The sequence below is a fragment of the Daphnia magna genome, linkage group LG3 (genome assembly GCF_020631705.1).
Source record: "Daphnia magna isolate NIES linkage group LG3, ASM2063170v1.1, whole genome shotgun sequence".
NCBI lineage: Eukaryota > Metazoa > Arthropoda > Branchiopoda > Diplostraca > Daphniidae > Daphnia > Daphnia magna.
In genome coordinates this window covers 8,196,455-8,216,568 of record NC_059184.1, presented here as the reverse complement: position 1 = coordinate 8,216,568, position 20,114 = coordinate 8,196,455, and the positions used below count along the sequence as shown (strand labels likewise).

Genomic DNA, 20,114 nt, shown 5'->3' with positions numbered 1-20,114 from the left:
ACAGTGTTTCAGTTCCTTGACGAAAACGTGTTCATCAACACTATCGTGAAAATATTCAGACACAAAATGGAAGAAGGTGAACCAAAAGTCCTAAGAATTCGATGAAATAACGAATTCGACACCTTTCAATTCAACCCTACGTCCATTATTAAAGCCGCCACGGAATCGGGAAACTTGGTGAACAAAAGAAACATTTTACGAATGTCAGCAAGAGGGTTTGACCCCATTGGGTGTTCAGCATCCATTTCACTTCTGCTAAAGATACTTTAACAAAAGCTTTGGGAAAGCGAGAAGACTAGACTGTCGTAGCCAATCAGAAATACAAAGAACCTAAACTTTAATAATGACTGGATTAGTTTTCCAATTTTTAAATCCCCGTTGGATGGGTTGTTTGAAAAGAGTAATTGAATCTGCAGAAATACATGTTTTTGGTGATGCATTTTAGGCAGCTTTCGGAACCATTGCTCATGAAAGATTTCAAACAAAAACAGGCGAAACAACCATCCACTTTAAAACGAAATTGCCATAGTAGAAAATTTTCGTGCCAGGGATATCCAGAGGAAGTCGGTAGCCGATATCCAGTGGACATCCCTGTCAGATCTCTACTGCATTTCTTGTGATAACCTTCTCTGGACATTTAAACACCATTCCAGTTTGGAGAGAAATGGGACAATGAGTGATCAACGAGAAGGCATCTTACCTACGTTCTGTCGACGTCCTAATTGCTACAATATTCATCCCACGTAAATTGAAAATTGACAAAATGGAAATGATTTTCCCTGTTACAAAAAACACCAAACATGAACAAAACTCATTTTTTTTGTTATGGATTGGCATCACGGCACGATTTGGCAAACCACGAATGACAATTTAGAAAGTTTGAAAGAGTTTCTCCTTTTGCCGTCTTGGATAGCAGTTCAAACAATCACTTCTTAGACTCTTTTTTACCTATGATACAGTAAAACATTTCACTTGAGGAACAGTAAGGTGCCCAAAAATGTTAAGAAGAACCTTACCTGTGAGGCTTCAGCTACGTTCACACTACAGGGTTTTGGAGCGCCTTACGTATTACGTACAGCGTTTCGTAAACATTTTAAGAAGTTGAAGTGTTATGTAATATTAAAACGAAGTGAAAACGCAACGTATGATAGTTTATGTAAAAATAAGACTCATTTTAACGAAAGTTTTTCCCCCTCAAAACGCTTACGGAACGCTGTATGTAATACGTTAAACGCTCCAAAACCCTTTAATGTTAAGGCTACTTTTTCTAATAGCCATAGATTTCACGAAAAATTTGGTAGGTCAAATAAGCAGATTGCTTATCTGACATAAACTACAAAAACGTTTTTTAATTTACATGCTGAAGTTATGCGTTACCTTGACATTGTTACTCTTGGAAGAAATATCCAGTGGTAGAGCTTCACGACTATGATCCAACAATAGCATATCACAATTTTTTTGGCAATGAACATTGTCGTGACAGTAGTTCTGAACGGACGGACCGCTTCCACAGGGTTCTGAAATTCCAAAGGTTTTTAGGCGTTCTCGGGCCCACTCCACAGCATGTTTAAAATACGACTTTGTTTCTACCTCCATTTCAGATTCGGGAGTTTTTGAAAATAGAGAACTAGATTTAATTCCAACTGAAAAAAATAGTAACCATAACAGCATGTAAATGATAAAATAAAGACAGCATACAGAATTTTGCTCTCTTCTAGCCTGAATTTCATAACTCCCTTTTGTTTTCGCACCAATTTTATTCAGTTCACACCTCTTGCTAGGAGCTTTTTCACGCACGATTTAATGCGTCTTTTAGGGTTACGCCTTCGATCATCTTGACGATGCGCGCCTAAAAAAATACATGACAAAAATTAATATATTTCATTGTAAAAAAAATGGTAACTAATATAATTTTAGCCACCCAGATAACCATTCTTTTGGCATCGGAAAATTTACCTATAGAGAATGAACAAGCATTAATGACCCGGTTAGTAATATATTAGTACTTGTTTTTACCAGAACTCCAAAGAATGGTGCATTAGTATTCCATCCAGGTCTTTCGATGGGGGTGCATTTTTCATCCTTCCCATACCCACCGTTTTTGTTTTAAACAATAATACTGATTTGTCGGTTCTTTTCATCCAATCATCTCGAACAACGACTACCCAATTACCTCCGGTAGCATGCAGGACGACGAGCCAAAAATGTCCGTGAAGCAAAACATATGTCTATGGCAGTAAGAAATTAGTAGAAACATTTAATTACGCGTGGTGGTTCCATTTTTGTGACTCTTAAAACTCCCGAAATTAAAACCCGAGTTGTACAATGTCGCTTGAAATGCAAGTGTTACTATAAAAACAAAGTGCAAGTATCAAAATGCATTGCTTACATTCTTATTCATTTGAATTCTAGAACGCTACCAAAGCATTATGCATATTTTACCACATTTTACCTGTAGGGCGAAATGGCCAAGTCCAACACTGGTTGATTATGTAAGACTGTCTTGAGAACCTTGGACAATCAGGAATCTGTAGATAAGTCCAAAATTTTAGCACAAATGACAATTACATAGGTAAGAAAAGCACGGTGTAGCTATTTAAAGTGATTTTACAATGACAATACAACGAAGAATATGATTGTACAGTATGATGCACAAAAAGGTGAACACCGATTTTTTTTTAAAGCCATCTATGGGTAGGTAATATTAACTGTATACTTTTTTTCAATAGAGGAAGGGTGGATTTGGCGGAAAACCACCATAAGCGGAGGCTGGGTAGTTTATGTGTAGACACCTCTCTGTAATGCTTCTGGCGATAGGAATAAATGTCTGGAAAAAAGTGTGTGTTGTATTTTTCTTAGACACCCGAACCCTTCCCCCCCCCCCCAGGTGAAGAAGAAAATTTATAGAATTATCTAACAATCACGATGTCAAACTCTTTCACCCGTCATTGTAATGATTACACCAAACAAGCACGTATGAAAACATTCAAATAAAAACGCATAATCATATGTTATTATAAAAATATTATTAGTGATCGATACTAATATATTTTATGTCATAAAACACAGGAAAAAAGGTTGTCTTATACGGGGCTTGAACCGCCGCGATCCGTGCATGAAGCCAATGCTATACCATCAAGCCATTATAACTTAAAGAATACTTTTTCGGATATATATATGTAGTGTTATTTGAAATTTTATAACTGATATCTGGTATGAATATATAGAATTGCGCGGCATGCTTGGGAAATGGAAAAATATAATTTTTTTTTTTTTTTTTTAAGTTTGCCTTCATGAAATAACACGATATATAGATATCCGAAAAAGTAATCTTTAAGTTATAATGGATTGATGGTATAGCATTGGCTTCATGCACGGATTGCTGCGGTTCAATCCCCGTATAAGACAAACTTTTTCCTGTGTTTTATGACATAAAATATACTAGTATCGATTACTAATAATATTTTTATAATAACATATGATTATGCGTTTTTATTTGAATGTTTTCATACGTGCTTGTTTGGTGTAATCATTACAATGACGGGTGAAAGAGTTTGACATCGTGATTGTTAGATAATTCTATAAATTTTCTTCTTCGCCTGGGGGGAAGGGTTCGGGTGTCTAAGAAAAATACAACACACACTTTTTTCCAGACATTTATTCCTATCGCCAGAAGCATTACAGAGAGGTGTCTACACATAAACTACCCAGCCTCCGCTTATGGTGGTTTTCCGCCAAATCCACCCTTCCTCTATTGAAAAAAAGTATACAGTTAATATTAACTACCCATAGATGGCTTTAAAAAAAAAAATCGGTGTTCACCTTTTTGTGCATCATACTGTACGTATTTGGTATAGGTCAACAAATTACCAGGTTAGTAGATTGTCATTTAGCAAATAGTAAATAACAAGAAAATGCATCACATATGGAAAATTTAAAAAGTAATAACACTACTCATAATGTTACATGACACAAAGATTACGTCAAAATCTGTAAGTGTAACAAACATGTGCGAATCTCAACATTAACATTTTTCAGTATTTGAAGGAGAAAACTAAAGCATTTGGTGAAGCAGTGTATCCAACCTTCACTATTTACTACCACTTTAACAAATAATAATACACGAGAAATTACAGTTATTGATGCTTTATGTACATCAATATCTTATGAAGTCCCAATACATGATCAATTAATTTTTTGAATGATATTCTTGTTAAATTCCTTTTCATCAACAGCTAAACATTATCTATTGCTTGATGTGTATTTCGGATTTATTATTTGACTACGTCAATGTTGTGTATGTCTCGTGGTGCAGTTCTGTAGAGCTTCTGAAAGTCGCTTGATTGAAAACTCTGTTGTGTAAGTGTTACCTCTACTGTTACGGCCAAAGTGTGTGCTCATTGAAAACGAAATAATTTGTGTGGCTGTGTTAAAGTCTATTTTACCCGACCTAAGTAACTAAACTTTTTACTAAACTTTTACTTAATGAGGAGACACTAAGTTACTTAACCGTAGTGTTTTCTACTGGTTGACAGACTGCCAGTTCTATTAGAACAACAAGGTTGCCAATATTTCTAAAGTAATGTTACTGTCCTTATATGATATTTTCTATAATTTGTTTCTAAAACTTCAATACATGGAGAGAAATATAGTATGATGGCACTACTGGAAAGCCTATTGGTATAGCACTCCATTGCTATGGAAAAGACTCGAGGTTTAAATTCAGCTACTTGAATATCATATTTAGTTGCTCTTTTTTAAAAAATAAAGTATATTTAATATTTACTTTACTATTAAACTATACTTTACTTAAAAAAATTAAGTATAATTACTTACTTCACTATTTAAGACAGTATTAAATTAGTTTAATTTAACATATACTAACTTAAAGTAAATAAAATAAAAGTTAACTTGAATTAAGTTGGTTTTGGCTCGAAATCTGTTGATTATGAGTTATTCTATACCGTGCTCACTTTTGCCGAAATAGTGTTGTTGTCAGTTGATACTTGACAGCTCGCTTATTCCACGGATGATGATAGTATTTATTTTAGCTTTTCGATATTACTAATTTTTACTTTTTGAAATTTTATTAGGTCATATTTTATCATTTTAGCAAAAGACACATAATTTTAATAATCTTCATTGAAGCTCAAGTACTGTGTAGTAAACGTTGGCCTTAATTGTGAGCCCAAGTAAGGTCTAAATAAGGACATTTGGATCAATTCGCAGAATGCGGTTTCTTTCGATCAAAACACGTGCTTTGATTTAATAACCAATCAAGGTAAATGTTTAATTATGGCTATATTCAGGCTAATGTTCAGGACTGCATTTGTTTTAATGGAGATTTTTGGATGTATGTTAGCCTTTACTAACACGCAGGCCAAACCCCAGGTTTTGTCCAAAAACATGACATTCCGGTGTTTTTTATTATCACTAATATCTGGTTGGTATTATCGTGGAAATAGGACTTTTCAAACAGTAAATTTCAGCATCACTGGATGGATTAATCAGAAAATTTGTTAGTCTTATCTAAATTAACATGTTATTGAAGCAAATATTTGTGTTAAATTTTTTATTGCAAATTTTAAAAGGAACCTTTTGTAATCTTGAATTACGAATAGGTTAAAAAATATTTATACATATACATTATTAGGGTGTTTCTTATCCGCAAATTTTTTAAATTTCCCTGCTATAATTGGGATAAGGGTGTAGAAGGACATACAGAGATCACGAATTTTTCGTTAAAAAAAATAAAACTAAAACACCCCACGCCCTCTATTTCTATAAAATGGTCTTAATTTTCGTACACACTGGGTACGCTCAGTAGGAAGGGTTATTTATTTTTTAACAAATGTTACTGTGAAACAAAATTGAGCGCAAACAAAATCAACGCCCCTCCCCATCATCCGTATCATTCCCACCGGTCTACAAAACTTTTCCTGCTTCTAAGTAGTCGAAAGATCCCATCGTTCAGTTTTTTCACTGTTAAGAATATAAAAGTTTGGACGAAGGATTGGCGGTGAAATAGGACCGAAACCAAATAGGACTGGAGAAATAGGACTGCTTTTAAAACACATTTTGAACAGACCTATTTCTCCTTTGACCAGTCCTATTTCTCCTTTGACCAGCCCTATTTCACCTTGGAATTAAGGCGATTTCGCTCAGTGCGTCCACTCTTGGCTATTTATGGCCAAATTTGCAATTTTCCATGTGTAGGGCTATGTGGCCATGGCCTGGCTATTTTTTAATATTTTATAAATTTTTGAATAAAATTCACAGTTTGAAAGAAAATACAGAATATTTCATAAATTGTTTGAATTTATTTTCTCCGCTTGGATTTTGGTGTTTGGCAATGTCACGCTGTATATTATGTAGTAGCAAGCAAAGGGAAAGCAGACTAAAATAAGCAGTAAAAGACTTGTTTCCTTTGAAAGTTATTTCAAAATTCAAATTTCACTCTTGTAAGCCTTTGCATATCATCGTCTCTATGTGACGAAAAATGTCTAAACGACGGTCTGGTGAAGTGCAGAGACGAATCCCTCTAAACAAGCTAACTAGTTAAATTTTCTCATATATTTCTATAAGTCCAAATGAGATTCACAATGTTTTTCATCAGAATAAAAAAGGAAGCCGTGTCTTAAAGTCTTAAAGATTTTCTGATTAAAAAAGTAAACCCTCAAGACAATCTTGACCATCCATTTTGCAATGCCTGTTCAGTATTTATCTGTAGCAAGAAGTTCAACATATCTTCGCAAATGAAAACCAAAGATCATAAGGAAGTAATGGAAAGATATGTTGAAAACAACAACAAGAACATAGAATGGCTGCATTTTTAAATAATTCAGTTAAAAACCAAGCCAAGTCTTTGGAATTACGATTGTCCTTATTGGTTAGCCAGAAAAACCTTGCCTTCTCATTTCCCCAAGAGATAATCAGCGTTTTTAAAAAAGAACTTCCAAATAACCCTGTTCTTAATCTGTGTCTATGGGGAAAACTAAGACTTCCAACGTTATTCGAGAAGGTATTTGCAACAAGATCGTAAACTTACAAATTACGTTAATTTTTAATTTTTAAAATAATTTAAGCTGTAGGTAAGTTTGTTACGACCGAATTGGCCAGCAGAGTCAGGAGCTCTTTCTATTCTAAGCACAGGTTAGTCATCTTGTCATTTTACTCAAATATTTTTAATTCGTTTCATAGCAATCGTGAATTTGTTACTTTCTTTCAACGCAGATATATCAACGAAAAATAAGATGGCAGTGGTGTTCTCTTTCTGGGATGGAAAGCTCAACTCGGAAATGCTCAAAATGAAACACTGCAAAGACGCAACAGCTGAAGGACTGTTCACAGCATTATAAGCTGTACAAGAAAAGTCAAACATTCCAGAAAGACAAATGGTTGGATTTTCTGCTAACACATGTAACGCCATGTTTGGCGAGCGCAGTTCAGTCTCACAGAAATTAAAAGTACAGATCCCTCATCTCTTGACAATAAAATGTTCCTGTCATAACTGCCACTTATGCTCTTCAAAGGCATTTGCATTGCTGCCATCACTAGTCGAAGAATTTCTTAGACAACTAACCTTTTTCACTTCTGGCTACAAGAACATGGACGAATTAGCTACCTTTCAAGAATTCTGTGAAACGGCACAACACACTATCCTTAAACCGGGATTAACTCGTTGGCTTACGTTACAGCCGTGTGCAGCGCGAGTACTTGAACAGTACAGCCCTCTACTTATTCTTTTTACTTCTTTAGTAAACGAAAAACCGAACGTAAGTAACATGAAAATGCTTTTCCTTCTTAAGGATCCGTTCACTAAATGTTACCTTTAACCTTTAACAAGTTTAATTTGACGTTCCAGAACAACAAACCTTTACTTCATGAGCTCCAGAATTACGTTTACCACCTCATCCTGGACCTGTCTCGCTCTTTTATGGATGGGGCGTATGTCAACAGTCTGAAATTATCCCCTCTTACAATTGATCCGAGAAAAAGTGATAGGTTTTTGCCTCTGAGAAGCATTCGTGTTGGTAAGGGTAATTTGCCTATAATTCAGTTTATTTCCTAACAATATAATATCTAAAAATACTTAGGAGGACTAAAGGCGAGTCAGGCTATTGCCGACTGTCAACAACCAAGGACAATGAGTGACTCATTGTCCTTGGTTGTCATTCTCATTGTCATTCTCATTCTCATTGTCCGAGGCAGAAAGGAAAGCAAAAAAGTTTGCCGTTAATTACGTAAGCATTAATATGATTCCGGTACCTGAAACAATTCCCAACCAAGTGATCCCATTCGTAAAAATTACGATTCGGTTTTTCAGTCTGCTTTTAACGAAGAATTTGAACAGTCATTCTACCCAATAGATTTTTTTTTATCTCAGTGCGCAACTTTTACGCAAAAGCAGTTGCTGAGTTAAAAACTCGTTTTAATTTGGACAACGATGTCTATAAACGAATTGCGGTGAAATAGGCCCGGACAAAATAGGACCCTACAATATAGGCCCGTCAAATAGGACCTACGAAATAGGACCCTACAAAATAGGCTCACTTTAAAAAATATTTTTAAATCGGTCCTATTTCTACAATAAAATGGGCCTATTTCTACCAAATAATTTCAAGTCTCATTAAAAGGCCTCGGAAAACATTTTCCAAAAATTGACCAACCTAGTCTAAGCAAGAGATGGCGGCTTGATAGAAACAGGCAGTCTGTATATACTTTGCCTTTTTCAAACCGCTATGACATCTGATATCACTTTACCGTCTTGTAAATCACACGTAATTTAGCCGAATTCAAGTTTAAATTTTTTAAACATATTAACCGTAGCCATAACTTTTAAGTTCATTTGTTAAAAATTTCAATTTCCTTTCAGAACTGATAAATTTTAAAGAATAAGTAAATAAACGTGCTCGCGCTCTGCAGTTTTTTTCTCCCCTAACCAGATCTCCCCTTCGGCCTTCAACGCGTCTTCCCTCTACCGATGCTAAGGCAATGTTTGCCCAGTGCATAGGAGAAGAATTCAATCAAACAATTTCGATGAAATAATTTGTACGCTTTTATTGAAAACGTTTTTATAAACTATTAAATATATTTTATAGCACGAAACGACTCTTTTTATAACATTTGTTAAATACCAAAGCACCAAAGCCTGGTTTAAAAATTCTCCATCTATCGGTAAAAGTCGCGTGGTTCGATAGCGTCATGAAGATGGCTTCATCTGTCCATCATCAACCTCAGCGTTTTACAAATAAGAAAAAAGTAAAGTTATCAAATAAAATTAACTTTCATGTACCTATTTTTTATTATTTATCTTTTTCAATGTGTAAATTGTATTCTTCGTAACATTTGATTTGTTAGAAATCGATTTTGAATCGGTTTCATTTCAAGCAGACGCCAAGCATCTTGTAATAGCGTGGTCTGTGCTTTGTGATTGGGATGATTGCAGTGTTACTGCTGGAATGAGCAATTTTAGGTAAATAAGGTTATAATGTTGTAAATTTTTATTACAATATAAAATGCTCAACTTTGTTTAAAAGATAGCGTCATGATGGCGTGCCCTGTTAGCGTCATGGTTGGCGTTCCCTGTGTTAGCGTCATGATTGGCGTGCCCTATGTTAGCGTCATGATTGGCGTGTCCTGTGTTAACACGATATGTTTTATTTATTCGTGTGCTGGTATGTGTGTTTGCAATGCATTTGGCATCATTTAAAACTAGTTAACCTCCATACTTCTTACATAGTGATTTCAACCATGGACTACTTTATATTAAGGACTGGACACTTCGATTATTCCTATATCTCCCATGTAATTTTTTTTACGTCGATATAAGACAAAGAATTAAAAAACGATTGCTGAGTTAATAAATGTTCCTATACCTAAATTGAATTGTTTAAAAGATATTTCCGTTTTACTTTCAAGAGAACGGGTAGAAAGTCGACTTGACTCATTCGCCATCTACCTGCCAAACGGCCTAAGCTCCTGCTACTTGGCGTCGGCAAGCGGCAAGATTTGAAATCAGCTTTTCTTTGTTTTGTGTATGATCAGCTCATTAGCATAATTTTCGACTTTTGGCTTAAATAAAGATAAAAACTACCTGTTTCTAAATTTTTTTCCTTTTTTTTCCTGATTTCGATTTGCGTGCCCTACCCTGAAATAAGCAGGACTCGAAACAATAAAGAAAAAGATGAAAAAAAAAGGAATACCATTTCTTCAGTTGTAATTATGGCTCCAAAGTGTATAGTCAACGGCTGTGACTCTGTGTCCAGAAAAGGTGATCCCAAACATGCTTTTTTTTACGGGATGCCGTCGGACGAAAGACGAATGAAGTTATGGTTGTCTGTAATCGATAGCCATTCCGGGTTACGGCCAATTAGAAAACATTGTAAATTACAAAATGCGGTGGTATGCGGAATGCATTTCGGCGACGAAAGTTTTCGTAGCCATTCAGTGTCCGAAAACCCGAAACTGCTATCTAATGCGGTGCCATCAATTTTTGTTGGTGTCTTTGATGCACCAAATAATAGTGGTACTCCTCCATTAGAAGAAGAGTTATTGGAACCACCAACGAAAAAAATTCGATTGTCTTATGTAGTAACGCACGAATTTGACGGTAATAAATTACACAGCTAAAAATTTAACAGTCCGATTCCTTAATTTTAATTGTTAAATGGTGTTATAGGTGACTTACCCGTTTCAGAAGACGCTGTTGTCGGCGTGCAAGAAATACATAATCCTCCCAATCATATTGCTGTTAACGGTTCCGGTGATGAAGAAAAGGATAGCGCTAATGACAGCGGTCCCGTCCGTGACATAAGCGCGTCAAAGTTGTCCGAAAGTGAAGGAGATTTCCATATATCATCGCATCACTCCGATTCCGGCTGCCATTATAGTTCTTCCACAAGCTTTAATTCTGACTCTGAGTGCGAATGGAGTGCGTCCAATAGCTGTGATTCTGATTCCGAGTGCGCTTGGAGTTCGTCAAATAGTTCTGATACTAATTCCGATTGGGAACTCAGTTCGCAGGAAGACTGTGATACTGATTCTGACTTCCAAGAAAATGAATTGGACCATTTGGAAACACCGGACTCTGACAATGATGCACTTCTGCGACCGAAACCAGCTTCTTCGACGGAAAATGATCTGAAACTACAAAAAAGGTTAGGCGCTTGCAAAAACAAATTGTCCGGCTGAAAAAAATAGGGGCAAGCTAGAAAACAGAATAAGTGATTTGGAGAATACCATTTCAGGCCTCACTTGCCCCGAGATGAATCTCATTAAATCAATGAAAAAGAAAGTACAGAAGGAGACCCATGGAGCTGTTTCATGATGGATCAAATGAAAAATAAAACGAAGAAATCGAAAAATGGTTACAGATGGCACCAAGAGGTGATCCGGCAATGCATAATTCTACAAGCTAGAAGTCCGGGAGCTTACGAATGCCTTCGCAAATCCGGGATGGTCATCCTTCCTTCCCCTAAAACACTTCGAAGCTACCTCGGCTCATCGACAATGGATGTTGGTGTTACAGACATCGTCAAGGAAGCAATGAAAGCCAAAATTGAAGAGCTGGGAGGCGGACTTGGGATACATGTGAACATCGCCTTGGATGAAGTGGCAATTAAACCAAATGAGACCTACGTTAAACATGCCGACAAGCTTGTGGGCCACGTCGACATGGCCGGCATCGTTGAAGCTAAGGATAAAGAGAAGCTAGCTAATAAATTGCTTACGTTTGCAATTAATGGCCTTGCCAACTCTTTCTGTATCATCGTTGGATATTTTCTAGTCAACAAGATGACAGCAGAAGAGCTGAGCAAGTTGACGCTACACGTAATAGAAGAGGTTGAGCGGATTGGGTTTGTTGTGGTAGGCGCAGTGGCGGACAACGCATCGACAAACACAAAAATGTTCAAAATGATCAATCCAGACAGAATTCTTTCGCATGTTATCCCACATCCGAATGATGCAAACCGGAAACTTTTCTTAAGTTTTGATTCGTCGCATATTATAAAAAATGTGCGAAATCAGTTCATCGATCGCCCTCTGAAAAGAAAGGGAAAACCAATAAGGTTTGAGTTCATCAAAAGATTACACTTCAAACAGAAACTCATGGTGCTGAAATTCGTGAAGAAACTAAGTAAAAGACACCTAGAGCCAACTACAATTGAACGTCAAAACGTTCAAAGGGCATTGGACATATTCAGCAGGCCTATGGTAGCTGCGCTAGAAGCGCTACGCAGAAGACATACATCCGGATTTATGGGCTCGGAGGAAACTATTTCGTTCATGTGCAAGATGATAAAATGGTTCGAAATACACGACATCTCGAACCTAACACAAGGGAAATATCAAAGGCTTCCAAATAAAGCGCCTTTTTATTCTAGCGCAGACGCGAGAGTCAAATGGCTCCAAGACTTTTTGCAATGGCTAATCGACTGGAAAAAATCTGTCATCGACAAAGAACATTTCCTCACTGCAGAAACATTTGCAGCGATTGAAATTACAACGAAATCAACGATAGCAAAAATTTCCTATTTGCTGGATACTGCCGGATTTAAATTCGTCCTGACTCGGAAATTCAATAGCGATAACCTTGAGAGAAAGTTTAGCGCTTTGCGTCAGGCAAACGGAGGAAACTACAACATGGAAGCGAAAGCGGCCATTTACGGGGTAGAGAAATTGCTGAGAACGGGAATAACGTACTGTGCAATTAATTGCAACGTGTCCCTAACACGAGAAAAGCAGCAAAGAGCCAACAAAAAATTCTTACGTGCAACTTCCGTGAAAGTCCCTAAGAAGAGAGCTCTCGACGTCCTCCTCCAACTTGAAGCCGAACAGCTTGCTGTGCTAGATGAGTTGAAACGTCCAGCAGGTACTTCAGTTTTCCCCATAAACCTTACATCTGAATTTATTAAAAAAGTTATTAACGTGATCAATTTTAATAATTTATTTTAGTTTACGGGACAGATAGAGAATGCGACGATAAATTGTCGACTGCAGTGACCGCTGGATTTCTTCTACTAGTTCTTGAGGAACGCGAAATATGCGTAGAATGCAAGGAAGGTCTTAGGCACACCAACATCAACGACCCGGAAGCAGACGCTGTCAACACTTTGAATGAGTGCCTAGGTATAAAAAAATTGCAATTACGTTGATTATCGTATTAAATGTAAGTGTAATACTAGATCGTGGCGGACTGAATATACCTTCAAAGGAATTTGTGGAAAGGATGTGGACCATTTACAGATTTGTTGAAGGTTCCATGACAAAATTACTCAACACAAAAAAGATTCGTGAAGATCTTGTCACTTTTCTTGTGCCACACGTTTCTGGCTGTGCGACGTTTTGCTGTAAGCGTGGACAACAACTGCCTCCTTCACATAAACATAATGGACGACTTGCAATTCTGGTGTTGTGGAAGTTCATAACTCCTATGCTAAATGCTTACGCAGCCACAGCAACAGATTGTCAAACGAAGGCTCCCACTGTGTCAAAAAATAAGATTAACAACAGGAAATACAATACGCTAACAACATAAATGTAGAATTGTTGATACCTTATTTGTTTATCTCTAACCCACTATGAGGTTGACAATGTTCCTTTGTTCACCTGCGTGGGGTAATATGGCATTACCATTGTCGGATCTTGAATATTCCTGTCAAGGAATACAACTGCAGTCACCTAATAGGTTACCTTTAAATAACCGTAGGTGTGTTTGGAATTACATACACAATTGCAGCACATAAAGAAACTTCCGTAATTCTTCAGCTTTCAGTTTCACGAATCGACACTTCTCGCAGCAAATGCCAATACACGTCCACCAACATTTATATATCAATACAATGATGACCAATGGAAACATATAATTTAAAAAAACACGGAATTGCGAATGTCTAAGTCACTTTGTTTACAATATTTAACTTCACTTCCAGCCTTCAAACACACTCACAACACTAAGTAAAAACTTAGGCCGTTTGGCGGGTAGATGGCGTATGAGTCAAGTCGACTTTCTTCCCCTACTCCGATAAAATAAACGTTAATATCTTTTTTCCCCCTAAGTTTACATTAAAAATTACAATGTAGCTGAATTCGTCTTTAAAAACTCAATATAATGGTATTTTTTAATTATTTTGCTGTAAAAAAGCCTACCGGACAGGCATTAACACGGCGAGATTGGACTGAGTCCAGTCCTTAATATAAAGTAGTCCATGTTTCAACTCCAGCATTGGTCAGAGGAGACTCGCAAGCAGCAAGGAAAGTAGGCTCCTCTTCATCATCTAGAAGTTTGACAAAGGAGTCCACAGGGAGATTACTTGGTATGTGGCGGAAGTTATGTGATGATACCGGCAAAATTCCTTTTCTTGGTCCCGTCAACAGGTAATAATGGTGGTCTCTACAGAAAAGATGATGTGTATAGGTCTACTTGGTTATCTATAACCAGTCACAAAAAGTAACATTGCATAATGATGAATAAAAGAAATAGTACTGTTGTTGTTGATAAATAAAGTATTTATTATCAATTTAAATCATTGTGTTGTTGTTTGACAAATAATGCAATCAACTTGTTTACGTAGCTTAGCTTTGGCTTATCATAGAGGGAGAGGGCACCAAAGGCATGGAGTATAGCAACAGAAGCATAGCATAGCATAGCAACTGATATAAAAAAGGGTTTCGACCAATTAATAAAGTAAACTCTAAGAAAATTAAATAATTAAATCATACTCAGATGTCAGAGCTCGATAAAAAAACTGCACAGCTGTGTCCCAAATTTGACATTCATAATCTTAATGAAGAAAATCAAAAAAATTAAATGTAAACTTTGATTATACTAAAAAAAATTGCAATCAAGCTGTCTACATACTCCTAGAGGCAACTTAGGTTTGGCTTATCATCAAGTGACAGGTCACCATAAGTAGGATAACAGAAACTGAATTTTAAAAAAAGGTTAGACCAATTAATAAAGTCAAACCATAATATAACACAAAAATGAAATCTTACTCAGATGTCATGGCTCGATAAAATTGCTGCCCATCTATATAAAAAAAATTGACTTTGCTTATCTTGAAAAACAGAGATATTAAACAAAGATATTAATTACAAACTATGAATATACTTACAAGTAATGAAATCAACTTGTGTACTCCTTTGTATCAAACTTCTGGCTGATGAAGAGCAGCCTCCTTTCCTTGCTGCTTGCGAGTCTCCTCTGACCAATGCTGGTGTTGAAATCACTATGTAAGAAGTTTGGAGATTAACTAGTTTTAAATGATGCCAATTACATTGCAAACACACATACCAGCACACGAATAAATAAAACGTATCGTGTTAACACAGGGCACGCCAATCATGACGCTAACACAGGGCACGCCAACCATGACGCTAACAGGGCACGCCGATCACGACGCTAACGGGGCACGCCATCATGACGCAATCTTTACAACCAAGTTTAATATTGTATTGGAATAGAAATTGACAACATTATAACCTTATTTACCTGAAATTGCTCACTCCAGCAGTAACAATGCAATCACATAGCACAGACCACGCTATTGATGCTTGGCGTCTGCTCGAAATGAAACCGATTCAAAATCGATTTCTAACAAATCAAATGTTTCAGAAAATGCAATTTACACATTGAAAAAGATAAATAATAAAAAATAGATACACGAAAGTTAATTTTATTTGATAATTTTACTTTCTTCTTATTTGTAAATTAACGCTGAGGTTGATGATGAACAGATGACGCCATCTTCATAACGCTATCGAACCATGCGACCTTTACCGATAGATGGAGAATTTTTGAACCAGGCTTTGGTATTAAAATATTATACAAATATTCGTTTCTTGCTTTAAAATATATTTCATAGTTAATAAAAATGTAATCAAAAACAGCGTACAAATTATTTCATCGAAATTGTTTGATTGAATTCATCTCCAAAGCACTGGGCATTGCCTTGGCATCGGTAGAGGGAAGACGCGTTGAAGGACAGGGGAGATCTGGCTAGGGGAGAAAAAACTGCAGAGTGAGCACGTTTCTTTACTTATTCTTTAAAATTTATCAGTTCTGAAAGGAAATTGAAATTTTTAACAAATGAACTTCATAGTTATGGCTACGGTTAAAATGTTTAAAAAATTAAAACTTGAATTCGGCTAAATTACGCATGATTAACAAGACGGGAAAATGATATCAGATGTTATAGCGGTTTGAAAAAAGGCAAAGTATATACAGAGTGCCTGTTTCCATCAAGCCGCCATCTCTTGCTTAGACTTGGTTGGTCAATTTTTGGAAAATGTTTTCCGATGCTCTTATGAGACTTGAAATTATTTGGTAGAAATAGGCCCATTTTATTGTAGAAATAGGACCGCTTTAAAATATTTTTTAAAGTGGTCCTATTTTGTAGGGTCCTATTTCGTAGGTCCTATTTGTCGGGCCTATATTCTAGGGTCCTATTTTGTCCGGGCCTATTTCACCGGCTACCCTATAAACTCCAGCCAATGATAAATCCGAAGAATGCTCGCCAGTTATCTCCCAAAGAAGAAGAAAGACTTAAAGTCGTCGGTAGTGAAGTGGAGGATATGTAGGGACGTTCATTTATCCCTGTTAAAGCGACATCAAGTCTACTTTCTGAATAACTTCACTTCATCACAGGCGGGAATCTATGAAGAAATATGGTTTAAAATTGACTCAACCTAAAAAAAATTTAGAGGGAAAATATGATGTAAAAATTTTTGAAATTAAACTATTATAAAGCTTAACATATTTTTAATACGATGGTAATAACTAGAACTTATTATAATGCTTATTAAAAATATTATGTACGAAAGAAAAGGTTTTTTTTGTACGAATACCGTACCATCACTTACATGGATTCGCCACATATCACACAAAAGCAAAATCATCGATGAGTACACCGATCTTTTGTTGTTGACATGACTCTTCTCATGAAGTCAGAAAAAAATATGAAAACCGGGGAGAAGTTTCGCCATAAGAGGTCATGTTAAAAAGACCGAAAAACGGTTAAATGTAAACTAATGTGGGAGGGTATTGCATATATATACAGTCGACTGTGAGTTTCTTTAACAGGCAAATGGGTCTTTACTATTTTATTTCATTTTAACGGAAGAAGGGATATCATAGTGTCTACCCTACCCTGGTTTTCTTTCTATTCTAGTCAGGAACAAGATTGGTGATTGCCTCGCTGATGGATCCATGTATTCTGTAGTGTAGGAACGTCTTGACGCAGTTTACGGACGCACCGAAGTCATGGACCAGACATACCTCGATGATCTCCTGCAAATTCCCCATTTGAAGAGCCAAGACGCTGCTAGCCTCAAGATATTCGCCAACCGGTTACACGGAGCAGTGGTGACTCTTATCTAATCGAAGGATGCGCATGAACTTCACAGTCGTACCACCTTGATGGCCATCGAAGCAAAGTTGACGTCATACCTGAAGGAGAAGTGGAACGAAAATAAAAAAAAGGTAGGTGTGGAATTGAACATTCTAGACCTGGACGACTTGGTTACCGTAAAATATATGAGTAAACAGCATGGAAAAAATGTATTTGAGTCCTTTCCCACGTTGACGTCCAAAGCTGTACGGCTTGATGAGAAGAAGCCAGTCAAGAGACAGAACGCTACCCTTATATCAACCATTGGACACGTTTCGACAGCAGAGGGCTCTAAAATAACGGCATCGTCACTTCCGTCAGCCGCGCCCCATGGAAGACGACTGAAAACGGTGACGAGAATAGCCTAAAAGACTGACCACTGGAGGTGCCGAGCTTGTAACGGCAGGACTCATAATCTGGCTAGCTTTGTACTTTTGGTAGATGAGTTGGAACCAGACACCATCCCCTGCTTCACGGATCCAAATTCATTTCACGAGGAAACTATCGAATTATCCGACTCTATCAGCGCATGCATCGACTGCATTCCTTTGGACACTAAACCAGAAGGAAACGGTAAAGCGACGTGTGCGTTTCAAAATCGTGGCCGTTTGTATTAGCGTCGGTACAAAATGGGTCAACACTTTCAGATTCCTGGAAACCGGAAGTGACCACGCTGATTAAGAGTGATGTAGTAAATAAGTTGGGATTAGTTGGGTAGCCTAAACGCATCATTGTTGTTTCCTATGATGGTGCCACGTCAATTGTCCAAGCTTCGGTTGTGAACTTCTCCCTCTCGTCAGTCGACGGAACAAGCAAGTTTGAAGTTAGACACGCCTACGCCGTCGACAATTTGAAGGTTACGCCGAACCCCTTAATCAACTGTCATCAAATGGAGTCCTTGACACACCTACGTGGTCTTGATGTCCTGAACTTTCAACCCCAGATGTTACTATACTACTTGGACTCGACGTCGCAGAGGCCCACGACCACATATCTTCTGTTAAGCCGTCGGCTTGAACAATTGGACCAATCGGCTTCAAAACACCGTTTGGTTGGTGCCTAAGTGGTCAAACGGGCCCACTAGGGTGTTTCACTTCCGCAATATTTTGGAAATTAATATCGGCGTATAGACATCGAGGTGTCTTTTGACTTAAATTGTTTACTGAATTTTTTATTTGATTTTTAAAATAATGTTTAAGGGTCGCCGTTTAAAAAAAAACCGAGCTTTTGAACCTTTTTTCTCACTTAATTTAATATATATTTTTTTATTAATAGAATTTAATTACGGCATGTTCAGAAGTTACTAATAAGAATAAGAAGAACTTAAGTTTAAAATTTGAAAACCATCGGACTTAGTTTAAGGGTCGCCGTGATTAAAACTCTTTAAAATTCTTCTCAAATTTTCGCCAATTTATTTGAAATTCCTCTAATGATATATTATTTTTTGAGAGAATTTAAATTTTTTTTAGCATAGATGCAATATTCTTTCTGTGACCTTCTACAACTTGTAAGAGAAACTGGCGCTGTGTTTCGTCATCTGTGTAGTCCTTGAAATCGCCGATCAGTTTGACTCCTCTTTCTGCGCAATCGTTTGTGACTTCAAGTCTCTTGACGAAATCCCTAGCGTAGCAGTAATCGCTCATTAGAGGCCAAAACGTTGGTGGCAACTGAAGCCAATCTTGAGACTTATTTAGCTGTAGTATGGAGAAAAAAAGCCAGGATCTTGGTCCGATGAACTGGGGAAACAATGGAGGTGTGTCCAAATCAATAGTGGGAAAAGTTGGCTTGCCAGGTTTAAACGAAGTAGGCCGGAGAGTATCAAACAATTTTTTCGCCATAAGCATCCTGGTAAAATCAGATAGGCTCTCATTGAACAAGGCTAGAACTACAAGCTCTTCCGTGAGATACCACAGATGCCCTTTGATTGAAGCGAGGACTGCGGTAGCGATTTGATCATCTTCTTCTTGATACCATAACATCAATGGGTTTTCAAATTTAAAACATAAGTTCTTCTTATTCTTATTAGTAACTTCTGAACATGCCGTAATTAAATTCTATTAATAAAAATATATACATTAAATTAAGTGAGAAAAAATGTTCAAAAGCTCGGTTTTTTTTAAACGGCGACCCTTAAAAATTATTTTAAAAATCAAATAAAAAATTCAGTAAACAATTTAAGTCAAAAGACACCTCGATGTCTATACGCCGATATTAATTTCCAAAATACTGCGGAAGTGAAACACCCTAGGGCCCACCACAAGATGGACGTCCATTCGTCACCCAAATAGTTTCACACGGACGTCAAGAAGACCTCAACGAGTTAGTCAAGAAATTCAGGCAGCTGAAGACGAAAGATGTAAACCTGGAGCAACCCGTTCTCTCCGAAGACGATCTACGTGGGCAACGTATTTTCGAGTCAACAGTAAAGAACGTTGCTAATCGGTACCAAGTCGGCCTAATATGGAAAACGGAAAACGTAAACCTTACGAACAACCGGGCAACTGCATTGAAAAAACTTTGTGCTCTTGAGAGACGATTTCGTTGAGATGAAGACTTCGCCCAGAAGTATGATCCAGTTGTAAAGGAGTACATCTGTTTCAATCTCGCTATGCTTCTCATGACCGAAGAATTACGGAAGGAGTCAAGTAAAACGTGGTATTTACCGCACCATTGGGTCGTGAGCCCGTCAAGCTCCACGACCAAAGTTCGAGTTGTTTTCGA

General features: G+C 37.1%; 2 protein-coding genes, 2 long non-coding RNA genes and 1 pseudogene across 6 annotated transcripts; 3 read left to right on the top strand and 2 right to left on the bottom strand.

Annotated features, from left to right (window-relative positions):
* Positions 1-419: 419 nt before the first annotated feature.
* On the bottom strand, positions 420-2,635 carry LOC116927690. 2 transcript variants are annotated; one of them, XR_006643990.1, is made up of 4 exons: positions 2,453-2,635; positions 2,017-2,228; positions 1,017-1,956; positions 420-948 (listed from the first exon to the last, which is right to left on the bottom strand). It is a non-coding gene; the product is annotated as an uncharacterized LOC116927690 (long non-coding RNA). The 2 variants fall into 2 exon arrangements; XR_006643989.1 differs by having other exon boundaries at positions 1,017-1,849.
* Positions 2,636-7,253: 4,618 nt separating this feature from the next.
* Positions 7,254-8,239, top strand: LOC116927567 (annotated as a pseudogene).
* Positions 8,240-10,413: 2,174 nt separating this feature from the next.
* On the top strand, positions 10,414-11,193 carry LOC116935959 (suppressor protein SRP40). The gene is made up of 2 exons (XM_032943165.2): positions 10,414-10,612; positions 10,682-11,193. The coding sequence occupies exons 1-2, from the start codon at positions 10,414-10,416 to the stop codon at positions 11,191-11,193; spliced, it is 711 nt and encodes a 236-aa protein (XP_032799056.2).
* A 135-nt stretch (positions 11,194-11,328) lies between these two features.
* LOC123470621 lies at positions 11,329-13,540 on the top strand. The gene is made up of 4 exons (XM_045171160.1): positions 11,329-11,832; positions 12,079-12,874; positions 12,958-13,131; positions 13,188-13,540. Exons 1-4 carry the CDS (start codon positions 11,329-11,331, stop codon positions 13,538-13,540), a joined length of 1,827 nt encoding a protein of 608 aa, XP_045027095.1.
* A 24-nt stretch (positions 13,541-13,564) lies between these two features.
* Positions 13,565-15,569, bottom strand: LOC123470341. Of its 2 annotated transcripts, XR_006643988.1 has the most exons (8): positions 15,497-15,569; positions 15,299-15,434; positions 15,120-15,233; positions 15,001-15,034; positions 14,864-14,929; positions 14,725-14,785; positions 14,152-14,395; positions 13,565-14,018 (listed from the first exon to the last, which is right to left on the bottom strand). It is a non-coding gene; the product is annotated as an uncharacterized LOC123470341 (long non-coding RNA). The 2 variants fall into 2 exon arrangements; XR_006643987.1 differs by lacking the exons at positions 13,565-14,018; positions 14,152-14,395 and adding an exon at positions 14,522-14,655.
* Positions 15,570-20,114: the final 4,545 nt, after the last annotated feature.

What these genes read in the sequence shown, in the direction of transcription:
- LOC123470621 (XM_045171160.1), top strand. Translation starts at nt 11,329, where the DNA reads ATGGATCAAATGAAAAATAAAACGAAGAAATCGAAAAATGGTTACAGA. An exon ending in TGAGCAAGTTGACGCTACAC is followed by an intron (nt 11,833 to 12,078) that starts GTAATAGAAGAG and finishes ATAAGGTTTGAG; the next exon opens with TTCATCAAAAGATTACACTT. An exon ending in TGAGTTGAAACGTCCAGCAG is followed by an intron (nt 12,875 to 12,957) that starts GTACTTCAGTTT and finishes AATTTATTTTAG; the next exon opens with TTTACGGGACAGATAGAGAA.
- LOC116935959 (XM_032943165.2), top strand. Translation starts at nt 10,414, where the DNA reads ATGCATTTCGGCGACGAAAGTTTTCGTAGCCATTCAGTGTCCGAAAAC. An exon ending in AGTAACGCACGAATTTGACG is followed by an intron (nt 10,613 to 10,681) that starts GTAATAAATTAC and finishes ATGGTGTTATAG; the next exon opens with GTGACTTACCCGTTTCAGAA.